We start from the raw sequence: 16,840 nt of genomic DNA, 5'->3' as shown, positions 1-16,840 counted from the left end.
TTTTTTGAATACGCACACGTGTTTGAGTGTAACAAAATTCCGTTTCAGACGCTTAAGTTTAACCTATTTGCATCACGGTATTCCAGGATAAAAAAAACACTTTGTTAAAGCTCACACCTAGAAGGCATAACTCTTACTCTCTAGAACCTTCTCTTGCAACTTGCTGAGTCTCGTCAAGTCAATTCCTGATCCTCTGGATAAAAAAATGTAATGAATCTCAGAGAACAAGGCCTTTTTTACGCGACACATAAGAAATAGTTCATTACAGAAATGGGGAATGGTGTTCAAATTTCCGACGGAGGTGGCTAAAAATTGTGCGTATTTTTGAGGCACGTCGCTGCTTTTTAAAAATACTACGTCGGTGGCAAACAAGCATACGGCCCGCCTAATGGTAAGCAGTATCCATAGCCTATGGACACCTGCAACTTCAGAGGAGTTACATGCGCGTTGCCGACCCTAACAATGCACCCTCGTTGAGCTCTGGCAACCTTACTCACCGGCAGGAACACAACACTATGAGTAGGGTCTAGTGTTATTCTGTAAGGTGGAGGTACTTGCCCAGTTGGGCTCTGGAATGACATCTGCTGTGGTGTGCCCTACCACACAAAGCAAAATGACATTCACAATGCCCATACCTCTCTTTTGGACGTAGTTTAAGGACATAACCGGGTCCAAAAGCTTCATTATAAAGCACGCAAGTGATGACAAAATCGAATAATCGTTACGCACTATAAATTCGTCTGTCTATTTGATTAATATTGACTATTTCATAAATAAAATTTGATTCAATAACTTTTAATTTATAGTTGTAATAACAATCAACTGTATAACAGTATTTATGGTATGGGTGTTTTAACCACTTGCAATTGGTTGCATTGGCGCATCTTGTATTGTATTGCATTAAGGACCGACTGTCAAGGTAGGTAATATGGAGCGGAGGTAAGAGGATGGGACAGGGACAAACACTTGTGTGGATTAGTCATACTGTTTTTCTCGCCCCGCGAAAATCAACTACGTTCCCGTTATACTATAATATAATATAAATTGAATTAATGACTTTCTAAATATATTTAGGTTACATTCAGTCATGCACACTTAGTTAAAAAATACCTCACGCGTTCTGGTGACTGCATGGCGTCGTTCGTGCTGGATATTTCAAGGTCCTCAGCGTAATTCAGGTGCAACTTTTCACCATCGTTTCGTGTTTCTTTTTCTGAAAATGCAGTCCAGTGTATTATTTGTTGTTCTAAGGTGGTTGTTATAGTCCTATGACCCAATATAAGCGCTGCATATAACATTCAAATATCTATGAAAATATTTGATTTTAAAATCATACCTAATTATAGTAATTATGTTGATAGTTTCATCTACAACTTTTTGCATGCTGTCAAATGTTTATTTACGTTAGGTTTAGCAAATTTAGTACCGTGTCTTGTAAAGATAAGACAATCTGCTGGCAACAATATTATGAAATTTATGAATATCTCTAAATATTTACGCGCTGGTATACATACCAGGAGTGATTAGGTATATAAGCGAATTGTATACGTTAAATCCAATGAGCTTATACAAAAGTTAAGTCGAGTCCGAATTCGAACTTTCCTAATACTCAAATCAGCCAGCGAGATGGACTGTCAAAATTATACTTAGATATTATATTATTATACTTATTATTATTAGACGTGAGCAGGATCAAGATTACGCATTCAGTAAATTATAAGTAAATGTTTCGTGCCAATATTAGTGGGTCGTTGTAGTTCTATAAAGTGTGCAGAAAGTGATACTGCACTATGTAGAATACACTGCACTGCACTTTCTAATTAGGTTTCTTTTTTACGATAAGCGATTAAAATTAGTTTTTAAATAGATTTATTGTACAATTTCCATTATGATACTTAACTCCGCATTCCATAAATGTCGATACTTTAACATAAATTGTTAATCAAGAAATACTATAAGTATAGTAAATACTACTTAGACAAGTTTTTTAAAAGCGCATGTATTTTACTTTCCTCTTTAAAAAGGAGGAGGAGGTTTAATTCAGGTGAAAGGCATCATTTCAGCCTCTGAATATTGGCGCTCTCACTGCACTGCTTAAATACAATGGTAAACGATCCAATAACATTTACTGAGTGTGTAGGGTTAGTTCTGCTCAGGTTTCATGAATCACTGTATTTCAGTAAAGAGCGAATATGAGATGTTCAGAAATCCATGTCGGTGAGTGTTACCATCGAGGTTGATGGGCTGGTCGGGCCAGCCGAGCGAGTCGCCCTCGACGTCGACGGGCTCGTCCTCAGCGTCGTAGCGCGGCTCGCGCGGCCGCTCCTCGCGCCGCTCCTCCTCCAGGTCGTACCCGAGCATGCTCTCTACGGTGTGATGTCGCTTGCGAGTGCGCAACTTCAGCCGCCGCTGCCGGTTGGCGCGGATACGCTGGTACGTCTGTTCGTTACAAATAATGTTAACACTATTTATTTTTATATATATTCAGTACCTAGCTCATTCGAGGCTTCTAAAGGAGATTGGGCAGATTCGTATGGATACTGGCCCGGGAACCAATAAGAATAAGCGACATGCCACCGGTAAGGTTTTTTTTATCCTCCATTTTTAGGGTTCCGTACCAAAAAGATACAAAAGGAACCCTTGTGGTGCGACTCTGTACGTCCGTCCGTCTGTCAGAACGCTAAATATCTCGAGAAAAATTTGGAATAATTATGAACAACGCTAACCCACACACATTGAAAGTACTTATTATTTTATAACTTAATTTTTATTAACTTTTGAAAATTCCCAATATAAAGAAGAGCAACAATTCAAAGTCTAGTGACTAGGTCAAGTGGTGGTGGTTTGTGGTGGTAGGTCATTTAAAAGAGCTCAAATTGTACATTCCAAAAACATTTATTTATTTTTTTTTGGAGTAAAAAAATATTTTATGTAGGGAAATGAGTCAAAAAATACCATTGGAGAGAAGAACTTCGGAGATAAGAGAGGGGCTCTTATCTCCGAAGTTTGCTGAAAAAAACTTTTTTTTGCATAATATTAACATTACTATATTTTTTTCTCCAATATGCTCGGTAATGTTCATGGAATGTTATGGTCAAACTCAAATTAAAAAAATTCAAATCATTATTGTCGTGTTTTAGCGGACGGGAAAGTTATTACTGTACATTTACACGTCACGTGTTTTCTTGTGCATAGTAGGTTCTGCCATCTTGTGGGCTACATCGGAACAAAAAACATCACATTTACGCCTCGCGCCAAAAATCTGACGGCTTCTGTGCTGCCTCCTACAGTTGAAGATGGCAGAACCTACTATGCACAAGAAAACACGTGACGTGTACATGTGCATGTTTGTGGTTCCGATTCAGGCCACAAGATGGCATACCCTCCAACGCGCACGGTCCCTATACAAGATAATTACATAGATATTTTACATCGCGCAAATTAGTAAGACAATTTGCTGACAGATGGCGCTTTACACAATTATAATTAGTATAGGTACTTCTGATCAAAATTCTTTCGCCTTTATTGGGACCGTGCGAAGTGCGTGGTGGGGGTAAGTAAAGAGATCCCAGCGCATAAGGTGGTTAAAATTAGAACTAACAGCGGATAGCGTCTTTAACATTTCGTACAAGTTATATGGCTAGAAATAAAACTTTGATTTACGATTTCTCCTGAAATATTCGTTTAAATTGTATGGTTTAAGGGACCATTGTAATCTGTATGAAATGCTTAATATAACTAACGTATTTAATTTGATAATTGTTAATAATGTATCCATGTAAATAGCTTTGCAAATGCCACATATTACGTGATCTTTTTCTAGAAGTTAAGAATCCCCATAGTAAGTTATCCTTAAAAGATAGACATTTAACATCGCGGACTTTTTTGTAGACCTATGAATGAGAAACAACTCCACCATACATTGTGTTGTTATAGCTCAAACGGATTAGGCAGCGTTTTCGATTAAAGCTCCTAGCCAGCGTGATTTTTTCCGATGACATCGTTATATTTCAACCAATTTACACAAAACCTTAACAAGTTATATACCTAGTTAACTATAGGTATACTATACTAAGTCTTCCGCAAGAATCACTCTATTGATAGATGGAAGTCGTATGAAAATCTGTTCAGTAGTTTTTAATTTTGGAGTAGTTTTATAAGATGTAGTGAATTGACGTTTTCGCCTAGACTTGCGGACACTAGGTTGCGTTGCGTGACAGTCGTGCACATAGCGAATAGTTACACGTGATAATTCAAAGTTTGTACGGAATCCTCGGTGCGCGAGTAAAACAAACTCGCAGTTGAACGGTTTATTTTGTATCGCGAGACTAGTCAAAACACTGTTAAAAAAATAGTAAAAAAATAACATAAGAAAACGAATAAAAACCTAAAATATCGTGACACAAAATCATCGACAATAACAAAACCTTCATGATCTACGACACCGGAACTTTAGCATCGTAAAAAATATAGTCACGGTGCAACTCACACAAATTTTTGGGGTGTTCAATTTTTCACACAAAGATTTGGGACTACCTGCCATAATAAAAGTCTTACAACTTAGAATAACCTATTCGGTGATATACCCCTTGCCCTTATTGGTCAAATGGGCCAATTACCCCACCCTCCTTTAGAAGTCTATTCTATTCAACTACAAGTAGGTCTACTATAAGACATTGCATAAATGTATTTATCGCCTCACCAGCAAATTGATAAAATCAAAAAGGTGTAAATAATTTTGCGTGTGGCAGCGCGTTCTGGCCGAAGAGGTGCAATCTTGAGAGGAGTGTCTCGTACCTCCCAGCGCGCGTCCTCATCCTGGTGAAGCAGCGAGTGCGTGGGCGGCGCGGCGTCGCGTGGCAATGCGCTCAGGCTGTAGAGGTGCTGTAGCTCCTGCAGAAAGTGTGCCTGCGCCACGCCCGGGCCCAGCCGCGCACCGCACACGCCACATGCTGACTTGCGCTCGCCATCAGCTGCAAATATTTCTCAATTTATACAGACTTCCACAGCATCATCAAAAATTTTGTATTAATGTCACATGGTAATCCTTATACTGATATTTAAGATTAGACACTTCTCAATTTTTAGAAAATGTATGCTTGCTATCAGTATTCATTTAGGTAATCAAAACCAGGTACCTATGCGGTGAGGCTGAAGTGACGTGGGATCAAAACGAGTCGGTGTCACCGCGCGAGTGGTCCCGGTACAACAACAGCATGCTACTTCAGTGTAAACCAGGGGGGCGACACTTAGAAATGTAGTTAACATTAATAAAGATGGCGGCGATTTCTATTAATGGGATCCGATAACCTACTTTTTACAACTAAACCTAAGGGTTGACGACCGGTCTGGCCTAGTCGGTAGTGTCTATGAAGCCGACGGTCCTGGGTTCGAATCCCGGTAAGGGCATGTAGTCGTGAGATGAGCACAGGTAGACCAATAGTGGGACCGGATTTTTGCCCTATAAGTTTCGATAATTCTAAAGAGTGAAAAGTGATGTTTATCTGGTATGGGACATATTTTTAAGCATATTTGTAATATATGAAGAAAATTTAGAACGAGCGTTAGATATAAATAAGGTATTTATGTATTTTTATTGATGAATTTTGAATATTGAATTAAAGTACAAAATTTAAGCATCGTCTTTTATAATATGTATGAGGCTTTATGCTATCAAATTTTTAGAAAAAAAATCAACGTGCTACTTTGTCAAACTCAAATTAGCTTATTATTTTGTCAATATTGAATTAAAGTTTGAAAAATCCACAATATCATATCTAAATTCTTAAGTTAATAGGCAAGGCAAAAAATTAGAAGAATAGGATATGTGCTTTACAATTAATATGCGTTTTTTGTCCTGTAAGATCTAATAGATATTGAATTAAAGTCCGTAGAGATAAGTCTATTACTATAAAATAATATATGCAGCCATTTTATGGAAAGGTAGAAATATCTGTGTGTAGCTTGCATTGTAATAGTAAAATCAACTTAAAAAGGCGCGAAATTCATAACCACGCCGCGCTGGTCCGTCAACATGTCGGCTCGGCGCGCGGGAGCCTATCGTAGCCAGCCGACCTAGTGAGCGATAGATACCTCGCCCCGCCCGCGCCCCCCGCTCAGCTTCGCAAGCGCTGTTTGTCTTTTCTTTCAAATCATTCATTTGTTTGTTTATCGTGCACATAAATTAGATGCGGACATTACATGAATTTAATTATAGAATAAAAGTTATTATGACTTCAAAATGAGTGAAAAATGTTTGATATGTGTACTGTACTGTACTGACTTAGTAACAGAGAAAAAACGAGGAATTGAGCAGTTAATAACTGCGAGCAAATAATCTTTCTTGGTGATGGGAAAGTTAAATATTTCTACGGGAAGGAGGAACTAGGTTTCCATAAAAAGTGTAGATTATACATTGAGTCGAAGGCTATACCGGCGTACAAAAGACTAATGGAGGTGGCATCAGAGGGCTTACCGCGAACCACGTTCGACGTGTTGCCTCCCTGTCATACTTACGTACGAATTTACAAGTGCGACAGAGAGGTAACACGTCGAACGTGGTTCGCGATAGGCCCTCAAATGTACTGCCAAGTGACGATGATGAAAATTACATTTTCAAAACTTTTGTCTTTTGTTACCATTGTGTTAGCCGCCTGTACTTACTTTCAACATATATTAGTAGTTTATGTTACTGCTACATAATAAAATGCATTAAAATACACGAGTGTGGGCTTAGGAAACGAACGAAGTGAGTTTCTTAAAAAGATCACACGAGTGTTTTAATGCCTAATTATCTTATACCTTTAAACGAGCAATTCTTGTATATATATATTTCCGGGATCTCGGAAACGGCTCTAACGATTTTGCTGAAATTTGGTATATGGGGGTTTTTGGGGGTAAACAATCGATCTAGATTAGTCTTATGTTTGGGAAAACGCGTGTTTTCGAGTTTTCATGCGTTTTTCTTTCGACGCAGAATATGGTCGCTAATTTCGTGTTGCCGGCCACTATCCGTCTGGTCCAGCGGGTTAAGACGCGGACTGCTAAACGAGTGTTACGGGTTCGAATCTCGCCTGGTGACTAACTTTTGTTTTTTTTTTATATGTTCAATTTTATATATAATTTTTAAATTTTTATTGTTTTAGACAAGTTTAATTTAGTAAAAGAATGTAGTTAAGATTATCACCTATACACCACCATATTACAATAAATAGTTAGTTATAACCGAGCAAAGCTCGGTCGCTCAGGTACTGTATAGTTATTGCAGGTAGTTCGCAATCACATTTTTAGCACAGGTATTATAAGAGAGGTATGGGCATTGTAAATGTCATCTGGCTCTGTGTGGTAGGGCACAGCACAGCGGATGTCATTCCAGATCTAGAGCAGAACCCAACTGGGGAAGTACCTCCACCTTACAGAAAATCGCAGCCAAATAACACTAGACCCTACTCATAGTGTTGTGTTCCTGCCGGTGAGTAAGGTTGCCAGAGCTCAACGAGGGGTGGGAGGGTGTTAGGGTCGGCAACGCGCATGTAACTCCTCTGGAGTTGCAGGCGTACATAGGCTACGGATACTGCTTACCATCAGGCAGGCCGTATGCTTGTTTGCTACCGACGTAGTATAAAAAAATATAAAAAAAAACACACAATTAAAATATTTCATACGACATGTGCTAATTAATTTGTCTCAGTGTAAACAAAAATATATCATATTTATGATATCAATTTTCAAATTCAAAATGGCGGACATGTTTTATAACTTATTTTAAGAAATTATGAGTAGTTTAAGACTTTAAAAAGCAAGAAATTGTTTCTTGCTTCTGTTTGTATATGTATCATGTAGTATTTGATGTTTTCATTATTTTTGAAAGTCCTCAGGGTGCCGATTACGAAAATGACATCCATTATGGAACCCAAGATGGCGGACATTCATTTTTCTTAAAAATCGGTATGGGTGTCATCTCCGAGGTTCTTCGAGGTTCCGATTACGAAAATGACGTCCATTTTGCAATACAAGATGGCGAACATTATTTTTTCTTAAAAATCGATATGGGTGTCATCTCCGAGGTTCCTCGGGGATCCGATTACGAAAATGACGTTCATTTTGAAATCCAAGATGGCGGAAATTATTTTTTCTTAAGTCGATATGGGTGTCATATCCGAGGTTCCTCGGGATTCCGATTACGAAAATGACGTCTATTTTGAAATCCAAGATGGCGGACATTAATTTTTCTTAAAAATCGATATGGGTGTCATCTCCGAGGTTCCTCGGGGTTCCGATTACGAAAATGACGTTCATTTTGAAATCCAAGATGGCGGACATTAATTTTTCTTAAAAATCGATATTGGTGTCATCTCCGAGGTTCCTCGGGGATCCGATTACGAAAATGACGTTCATTTTGAAATCCAAGATGGCGGAAATTATTTTTTCTTAAAAGTCGATATGGGTGTCATATCCGAGGTTCCTCAGGATTCCGATTACGAAAATGACGTCTATTTTGAAATCCAAGATGGCGGACATTAATTTTTCTTAAAAATCGATATGGGTGTCATCTCCGAGGTTCCTCGGGGTTCCAATTACAAAAATGACGTCAATTTTGGCGGTTCTTGTTGGTGCAGATTTCAAAAATAGAGACCATTTTAGAATTAAAGGTGGTTGATATCACGGCTACACACATCGACACCCATTTCAAAAAGTAGCGTCCGCCATATTTATTTTCAAAATAGATGCCATTTTTGAAATCCACACCCCTAAAAACCCAGAAAACAACACCCATGACGACTTTTAAAAAAAAGTGACGTCCGCCATCTTTATTTCCAAAATGGACGTCATTTGTAAAATTAGTACACATACATCATACAACATGAAAACTAAAAACATTTCCATCCTCTTTTGGGCAGTTGTGTAAGTCTGTGATAACCCTAGGTAGGTACGGAGACCTTGAGCGGTGTCGGCATTTACGCAAACATCAAAGGCGTCGGCCCACTGTTACTTTTTACACTGTGCTTTTAGTGTGTAAACGAAAACGTCACATGATATATCAAAAGAAAAGTTATTTTATCTTATACCTTTAAACGAGCAATTCTTGTATAACGATTTCCCTGAAATTTGGTATATAGGGGTTTTGGGGGGTATACAATCTATCTAGATTAGTCTTATGTTTGGGAAAACGCGTGTTTTCGAGTTTTCATGCGTTTTTCTTTCGACGCAGAATATGGTCACTAATTTCGTGTTGCCGGCCACTGTCCGTCTGGTCCAGCGGGTTAAGACGCGGACTGCTAAACGAGTGTTACGGGTTCGAATCTCGCCCGGTGACTAACTTTTGTTTTTTTTATATGTTCAAGTTTATATATATATTTTTAATTTTTATTGTTTTACACAAGTTTAATTTAGTAAAAAAAAATGACATATGTAATAAGATAAATCGACAATAGATGGCGTTACTCTGTGACAAGTGCTGTAAGGTTAAAATCGATTGTAAATAATAATAATTGTCAGTTCACATTTTACTTTTTAAGTTTATGTACATTATCACCACCATATTACAATAAATAGTTATAACCGAGCAAAGCTCGGTCGCCCAGGTACTATATTACTAACTGTACTAGGTTGCCTTTTTAACAAGTTGGTCCAGTCCATGGTTGCCTACATTTTATATAAAAATCGGTTAATCTAGGCGACCATTAACTGGACCAACTTTTTTAATACGGCAACTTTCAAATAAGCTTTCATTTGATATATCATACGATGAAATACAAACAAAAAAACTATCCGTACGCAATCTTACAAGGCAACCTACTTGAAATGTATCACTGTGAATTTTGTCTTACATTTATTTCTTATCAAAAATAAATAACATGAGGGTGCACATACCTTATAACGTATCTCTATATAACTATCGGTTATCAATATTAGCATTAGCGGTTAACAACAACATTCCCCTTAAAACAAATAACTATCGCGAGGAAAATACCAAGTCCAAACATCTGAAAAAAATCGGGAAAGAAAAGCTGCAACTGGCTTTTAAAATGGTACAAGGAAGGGTGGTCATCTGTATGAAAATGTGTTTTTTTTGTCTCTATTTGATCCAATGGTTGACTGGTAGAGAATGCCTTTTGGCATTAAGTCCGCCATTTGTGTTTTTTTTTGTTTGTGCAATAAAGTTTAAATAAATAAATAATATTCATGTAACGCGATAACGAATTCTACGTGAACGAAACCGCGGGCAATACCTATTATAGTAACAACAAAATAACAATTTTCTATTGCTATTAATTTAAAACACGCTTTAGGATTTTTTTTGATGGACCGTAGACGCAGTCAAGGGCACCCCGCTCCCCACTACCGTTGTTCGCTGCCTCCTGCCACAGCGCGCGGCGCGCGCAAACTTGCCGCGCGTTTGAAACGTAACGTATTTATATAAGCAAGGAATGCATACATATCAGTAATGAGTGTCGCCGTGATTTTATATTTCTAAATTTTTGTTTAGTAACTGAGATCATTGTTGATGATCGATTATTATTAACTCTACAAACTTTAATTCAATATTAGCTATACTGCTTAACCTGAAATCAATATCTAGACAAGCACATTGTCTACATGTCTAACTTTTTACTAGAATACTAAGTTGATCGATAATATCGTAATTTTGCAATATCAGCAACTCTAATTCTATATTTACAAAATAACTCGTGTTTTTACGTTTACCAGAAAGCAGCTGTTCCAGATTTCTAAAAACTGAAAATTGTACATAAATTGAAGTGTTATTCGATATGCTAAAGTTTTCTGTAACTTTAATTCTATATTTACTTAGTTATTAGCAAAAATTAAAATATTTAAATATAACCGAAAGCTCAACCTTAAAATTTCTAACTTTTTACCAAAGTATTATTTAACATACTCCCAATGACATATCAAAAAAGAAAAAACTTTAATATTATCGAAACCCATTTTTGTTCAACCGCTGGTCTAAGGTATTTGTTCCTGAGTCATGAGTGTTTTCTATGTATTTAAGTATTTGTATATTAAAGTCTTCATACTATTCGAAGAGGGGAAACGAATAATGCTACCATAGCTTTCGCGTGGAAACCGCCGGACGGAAGCCGTCGAGTCAAATTCAAATAGGGAAATAAGAATCCCAATAGTTCCAATGTAACAAAACCTGGAGGCTTTAAATTTTAACAGTGTTCAAGGCAATGCCAGGAGGTTTAGATATTTTCGAAGGTAAGAAGAAAATACCATCCTTCTTAGCGCTCATGCAGCAATGAAAACAAGTGGTGATTATTTTACTTTTGTTTACGACAAACATGTCCGATGACCCGAACCACGACATCATTACATTACATGTGTTTATTTACGGAGCTAGAGAGCGAGACGAAATTACCAGGAATGCTCGTAATTTGCACTTTACCTGTCTTTAATTTGCCTCCAAAATATCTTGAATTCAAGTCCAGTTGGATGTTAAGGTCAAAGAAATAATCGGACAGACAGACGGACATGACGAATCTATAAGGGTTCCGTTTTTTGCCATTTGGCTACGGAACCCTAAAAACGCTCAGTTGAGAACTAGGCAAGTCAGTTATGCACACATGAAAGAATTCTAATTCGGACTGAGACACAAGTCTCAGAAGACGAAGCTAATTAGGATTTCTGGTTTCTTGATCTTTTTTATTTCTCGAGGTACGAGAATTCTCGACCAGGATTTTTCAAGTATCTCGAGAAATCTTGAAAGTTTCATAAAACACCATATTATTTTCATTATTTTTTTTTATTACAAATCAGATTTTTAGGAGTCGTAGGTGAGATCAATAATCAAACAAATGCTAAATTGCTAACAATTGTTAAATTTTGTATGCACTTAATAATCAAATAAACTGAATATAAAAAAAAAAAAAACTATAAGTGTACACGTGCGCGCCGGCGATGTGATATGCTACATAAGTCGTGTATTCCTTTAAGTATTTAACAAAATATAAACAGACCACAATATGATAGGTATTTTAAGACAAGAATATTCAAGTCAAATTAATTAAGTTTACGATATGCGGAACTTACAGAAATTTTACTTCGTAATATTAATACTTATTCTACGTAACAATTAAGCTGCTAAAATAGTGCTATTTTGCTACTTGGAATATATCGTGATAATTTGATTTATCAATAATTACTTTATTAAGAGTTACTATCATATACATATCAATACTTACTTTTGTAATAGAAAGCATATTAGCATTAGAAAGAAGATAAACGATCTTTACGTGTTTTTAATGAAAAACACCTTTGAAAAATAAGTCACGGCAAATATGTACCTAACAATTATAAATCATATACAATAATTTACATTATTTTGCTTTCATTAGTAATAGTAACAAATTTAATTAAAACATTTTTCAATAAAAATTCACGTAAATATCGTTCACGTTTTTTATAATGTTAAAAAAACAAAGTATAGTAAAGAACCTAAAACGAGACAAATTCTTTAGACATTTGAGGGCAGTTACTGCCTACTGTAGGTAGTTCAAAAGTTTCAAAACTTGAAAATCGGTTGAAGTCAGCACGATAGGGGACGGATTAAGGCAGTTTTTTTAGGTAATAATAATAAATGTTTTAAATACCTGAAAATGTAAAAAAAAAAACTTTATTTACATTAATAATTTAACTACCTAAAGAAATACTCTACAGACACATTACGTGTTATACGCGCGTTTTCTTTGTACGTATCGCAAGAGATTTATTTCTCGAGTTCTTGAGGCATTGGGTTTTTTTTCCCGTCTCGACGAAGGACCAATTTCTCGAGATTTCTCACCTCGAGAATTCTTGAGCAGAAACCCTAAAGCTAATGCAGCTTTGTACACCAAGATGAACAAAGGTAAAAAGAAGAACAATTCAAATACTTACAACACCTAGTCTATTACTATCTTGTAAATATACCTACAAAATTGAAAGCAATAAACACACATATAGGTACTTGCTTTAAAGTGTCTTTTTTGGATTCCATTCTTTTAAAACTTTTCTACTTAATATTAGGTCTACTTGGGCAGCTTACAAGTTAATGTTTTGTTGGATATCTTGTTAACAAAAAACAATCATAGTTACAAGAACTTGTAAACTTGTAAACCGCTCAAGTAGACCTAATATTATGTAAAACGAAAGTACCTACAAATACGGATGCATATGGATGTAGATGTGCACGCATACATACATAGCTAGTTTAGTTTCGGATACAAGTTAGAGATAGCGCTTCGAAATTAGTTTCCTTAAAATGCTTCATAGGGTTTACTACTTTACTCTTTGGTGTAAACTTATAGAAGAAGAAACTGTGCCAGTCAGCGCAGGACGCGGTGGCGGGCGGCTCGTCGTCTATGCAGGGCTGAGGCGGCAGAGTCCGGTGAACTGAAGTCGTCGCTCGAGTTGTTCCGATATTGCTTTACTACTCACTCAGAGTTGAAGTGCTTTTAGACTGTTACCAAGTTCAGACTTACGAGAGAAGAAATCATGAGAGTCAGTGCAGGGCGCGGTGGCGGGCGGCTCATCCTCCTTGCAGGGTCGCGGCGACGCCGAGGCGGCGGAGCCTGGGGAGCTAGTGTCGTCGCGCGGGTAGTGCCGGTACAGTGGCGGCGTGCTACTGTCGTCCCGGACGCTCTGCGTAACACCACATAATACATTCAAATTCTATATTTTTTACAGTAAAAACTAGTTGTGACTTTAGGAATTGGGCGGTCATTAGTTACGTGTTCTGAAATTAACCTTTTTAATAACAATCCTGAAAGTAGGTAACTGTTTAACAATTGTATGTGAGGAAATAAGATTTTAATAATAATAATAGAGAGGGTGAAATCATTTCTCACTTTCTGTATATGGATGACCTCAAATTATTTGCACCAAACAGCCAAGACGCCCTGGATCGGAGAGTCCGACTTCTGCTCACTACACTTCGTTTGCCGCACCCACGCTCGTCAGTTATGAGATTGTACAATTTGTACATCCCACGGAAGTGTGGAGGTCGAGGCTTCTTAAACGCCAAAGATCTCACCAACCGCGAGGTGAGCAATCTCAGGAATTATTTCCTTAACAACGATTGTGGGATGCATCGTGATGTGGTGGCAGTAGACAGGAACCTCACGCCGCTCTCCTTGGCAATCGAGAACTGGCGCAAACCTGTGGTACTAAGTACTGCGGATCGCAAAGCGGCATGAGAAAGTAAGGTGCTACACGGGCGGTTCTACAAGGCCCTCACGGGACCCGACGTGGACCTGCTCGCGACCTGCTGGTTACGATTCGGGGACCTCTTCGGAGAAACCGAGGGTTTTGTTTGTGCAATTGCGACGAAGTTATGATGACGAACAATTACCGGAAATATATTTCCTGAAGGACGGTACGGTTGACATCTGTCCCGGAGAGTCACTCAGGCATTATCTCGTAGCCAGGATTATTCACCAGCAACTTGCTCTTCTATACGGCCTTGTGGACCGCGAAGTACCGTACTACAAGTACTCATCTGTACCAGTTCTCGAAAATGGTCGTGCCACGCTCTATTGGGATCGATCTATTATCACGACAGGACTATTGTAGCCAATAGGCCGTGCTCGTCGACATCAACATACCCCATGATGAGAATCTCGTAAAGGCGAGAAGGACGAGTCCAGTAAGCACCTAGACTTGGCTCAAGAGATAACCGCCATGTGGGATGTTGATTCGACGATCATTGTCCCGATAGTCGTTTCAGCGAACGGTCTGATAGGGAAGAGTCTCAACTAACACCTTGAGAGACTCTCGCTAGGTGGTGTGTGGTGGTGGCGCAGAAGGTGGTGATCTTGGACACGGCGCGGACAGTCCGGCGGTCCCTCTCTCTGCGGCCCTGACTACCGGCAGCTTGGGCCCTGCCCCGCTGCCGGCGATACCCTAGGTTATGTTTTTTATAATATGTTTATATGTTTTGTATTGTTTTTGTACGTTGTTTTATATTTTACTTTTATACACATATTGTAAAAAACCTAAATTGAGATTTGAAATAAATAAAGGGATAATAATAGCTCCCAGGGCATCTTGTGGCGAGCTGAATGGGAAGTGACGTTCCTTGGGACTCATACCCCCGAGAGTCGGTCAGGCCCCTCTCTCCGGCTTGCCTTGATTGGCCGGCTGGAGTGAACACTGAGCAGGCCGCAGGACTCTCACCTCTGGCTTGCCTTTACAGCCGTCCAGAGTGGGGTGTCAGAGCTATATGCTCGCAGAGTTGAAGTGAAATAAGCATAAGATGCGAGTTGTCACAGTGGCTGTTTACAGCCACTGGGTAGAAAGTGGTGCACACCTCTCCACACCCTGAGCCGCTCACGCAATGTCCTCCCTTTGTCACTCCGTGCGAGCCCCCGTTTTCGGCGACCCATATTGTGAGTTGGCGAGTCACGACCTGCCCACTTTTTTAATGTTGTTTAACATATGATTGGGGCTGGTGCCATAGTCTTCTCCATAGTCCCGGTTACCAGTCCACGAGTATCCCAACCCAATAGCCCTATTTCTGTTTGTCCCTTTATTACAATAGCCCTACACTAACCGGGGCTTATCCTTGGGTGCAATGCTATAGTGTATACATATACAGGGATAATTGTCGGTGGGTGTCACTGTCACATCACATTTAGTAAATTGTCTATTACACGGGGCCTCTACGTGTTAGCTTCGGTCCCACGGACGCTTTCCAAATATACGGGACCCCATGGCCCCGAGATAAAGTAAAGACAGACAATAATAATAATAATAAATAATTACAGGATATAATTTACACTTGTTAAATTATCTAAGTAATATAGCTTTCATAATTATGATATATTATGGGTTTCACAAAAATTAGATATTTTTATTTAACTCGGGTACCTGTTTTTCCGTTATTCCATAAAACTGTGGTAGAACATACCCTGAGAGCTTGTCCGACGGATTGTCCGAGAGCATACTGCTCCCCCAAGTGCCTTGCGAAGGCCTTTCCCGGGTACAGAGGGTGGAAGGCGCCCCCGATAGGCCGGAAGGCGCCGCAACCGAAGCTCTGCAGCGCGGGATGCAGGAACTGCGGCGCCATATGGTGCAGGAACCCTTCCATTGTGCACAGGTACTCTAAATGCATACAAATAAGTATTATAACAAAATAAATTCTAGTCCGATTTTCTCGCAAGCGTTGCATGGTAGAATTATGTTAGTATTTATACCGAGATAATCTGTTAACTGGGTGTTAATGTTGCAAACCTGTACTATAGTTTATCGAGTAATTGATTTCCGGTACCTTTGTTTGTAAAAGGTAACTGTATAATATTTTGAATACAATTTATGGGGTAGGTATTTGATTGTGCATTTTTAAAGGAATCTGAACTTTATTAATGCATTATTGAAAGAATATTTCGCAATGCACCAATAAACTAAGTACATACTTTGTTATGTGTAATATTTGCAATAATGTTCCGTCAATATGTAGGTCATTACCAAGGCAGCATAGGCAGAAATGTTTTTCTGTTTCTGATGCTACTACCTACTCCCAAAATGGGATGTATATGGATGTAGTCGATTGTACACAGTATAAGTCTGTTTACTTATTTTTACAATAAGAACATAATGTAATGTCTGTGGACCAATAGATAGGTAATTGTAACATTTTTAGTAATGTATATTTATTTTCTTTACAGATTTTAGGCATCTACGCTAGTAAACGCTCATTTACGGGTGTAATATTCTTTATATAAATATTCGCGCCTGAACTAACACGTTCACTCTTTTGACTCACTCTTCTTCTGTCAGATCGGTTTACACACACACAGTAACATGTAACTGCTAAGTTTATACAAAATAAAATATTTATAAG

At 38.4% G+C, this 16,840-nt stretch overlaps 1 protein-coding gene across 2 annotated transcripts in view; it reads right to left on the bottom strand.

Moving 5' to 3' along the window:
* The window catches only part of LOC133517373 (uncharacterized), a 65,898-nt gene that overhangs the window by 1,176 nt on the left and 47,882 nt on the right, over nucleotides 1-16,840 (bottom strand). Inside the window, exons 5-9 of one of the 2 annotated variants that reach the window (XM_061850674.1) lie at nucleotides 15,908-16,101; nucleotides 13,482-13,641; nucleotides 4,798-4,973; nucleotides 2,229-2,439; nucleotides 1,111-1,213 (exon numbers count right to left, since the gene is read on the bottom strand). In XM_061850674.1, coding sequence (XP_061706658.1) covers nucleotides 1,111-1,213; nucleotides 2,229-2,439; nucleotides 4,798-4,973; nucleotides 13,482-13,641; nucleotides 15,908-16,101 — 844 coding nt within the window. The remainder of the gene's footprint in view (nucleotides 1-1,110; nucleotides 1,214-2,228; nucleotides 2,440-4,797; nucleotides 4,974-13,481; nucleotides 13,642-15,907; nucleotides 16,102-16,840) is intronic. The other variant, XM_061850680.1, reaches the window with a different exon arrangement.

The sequence above is a fragment of the Cydia pomonella genome, chromosome 1 (genome assembly GCF_033807575.1).
Source record: "Cydia pomonella isolate Wapato2018A chromosome 1, ilCydPomo1, whole genome shotgun sequence".
Lineage (NCBI taxonomy): Eukaryota > Metazoa > Arthropoda > Insecta > Lepidoptera > Tortricidae > Cydia > Cydia pomonella.
Note: the sequence above shows the minus strand (reverse complement) of the source record. Positions and strands in the feature narration are given on the sequence as shown.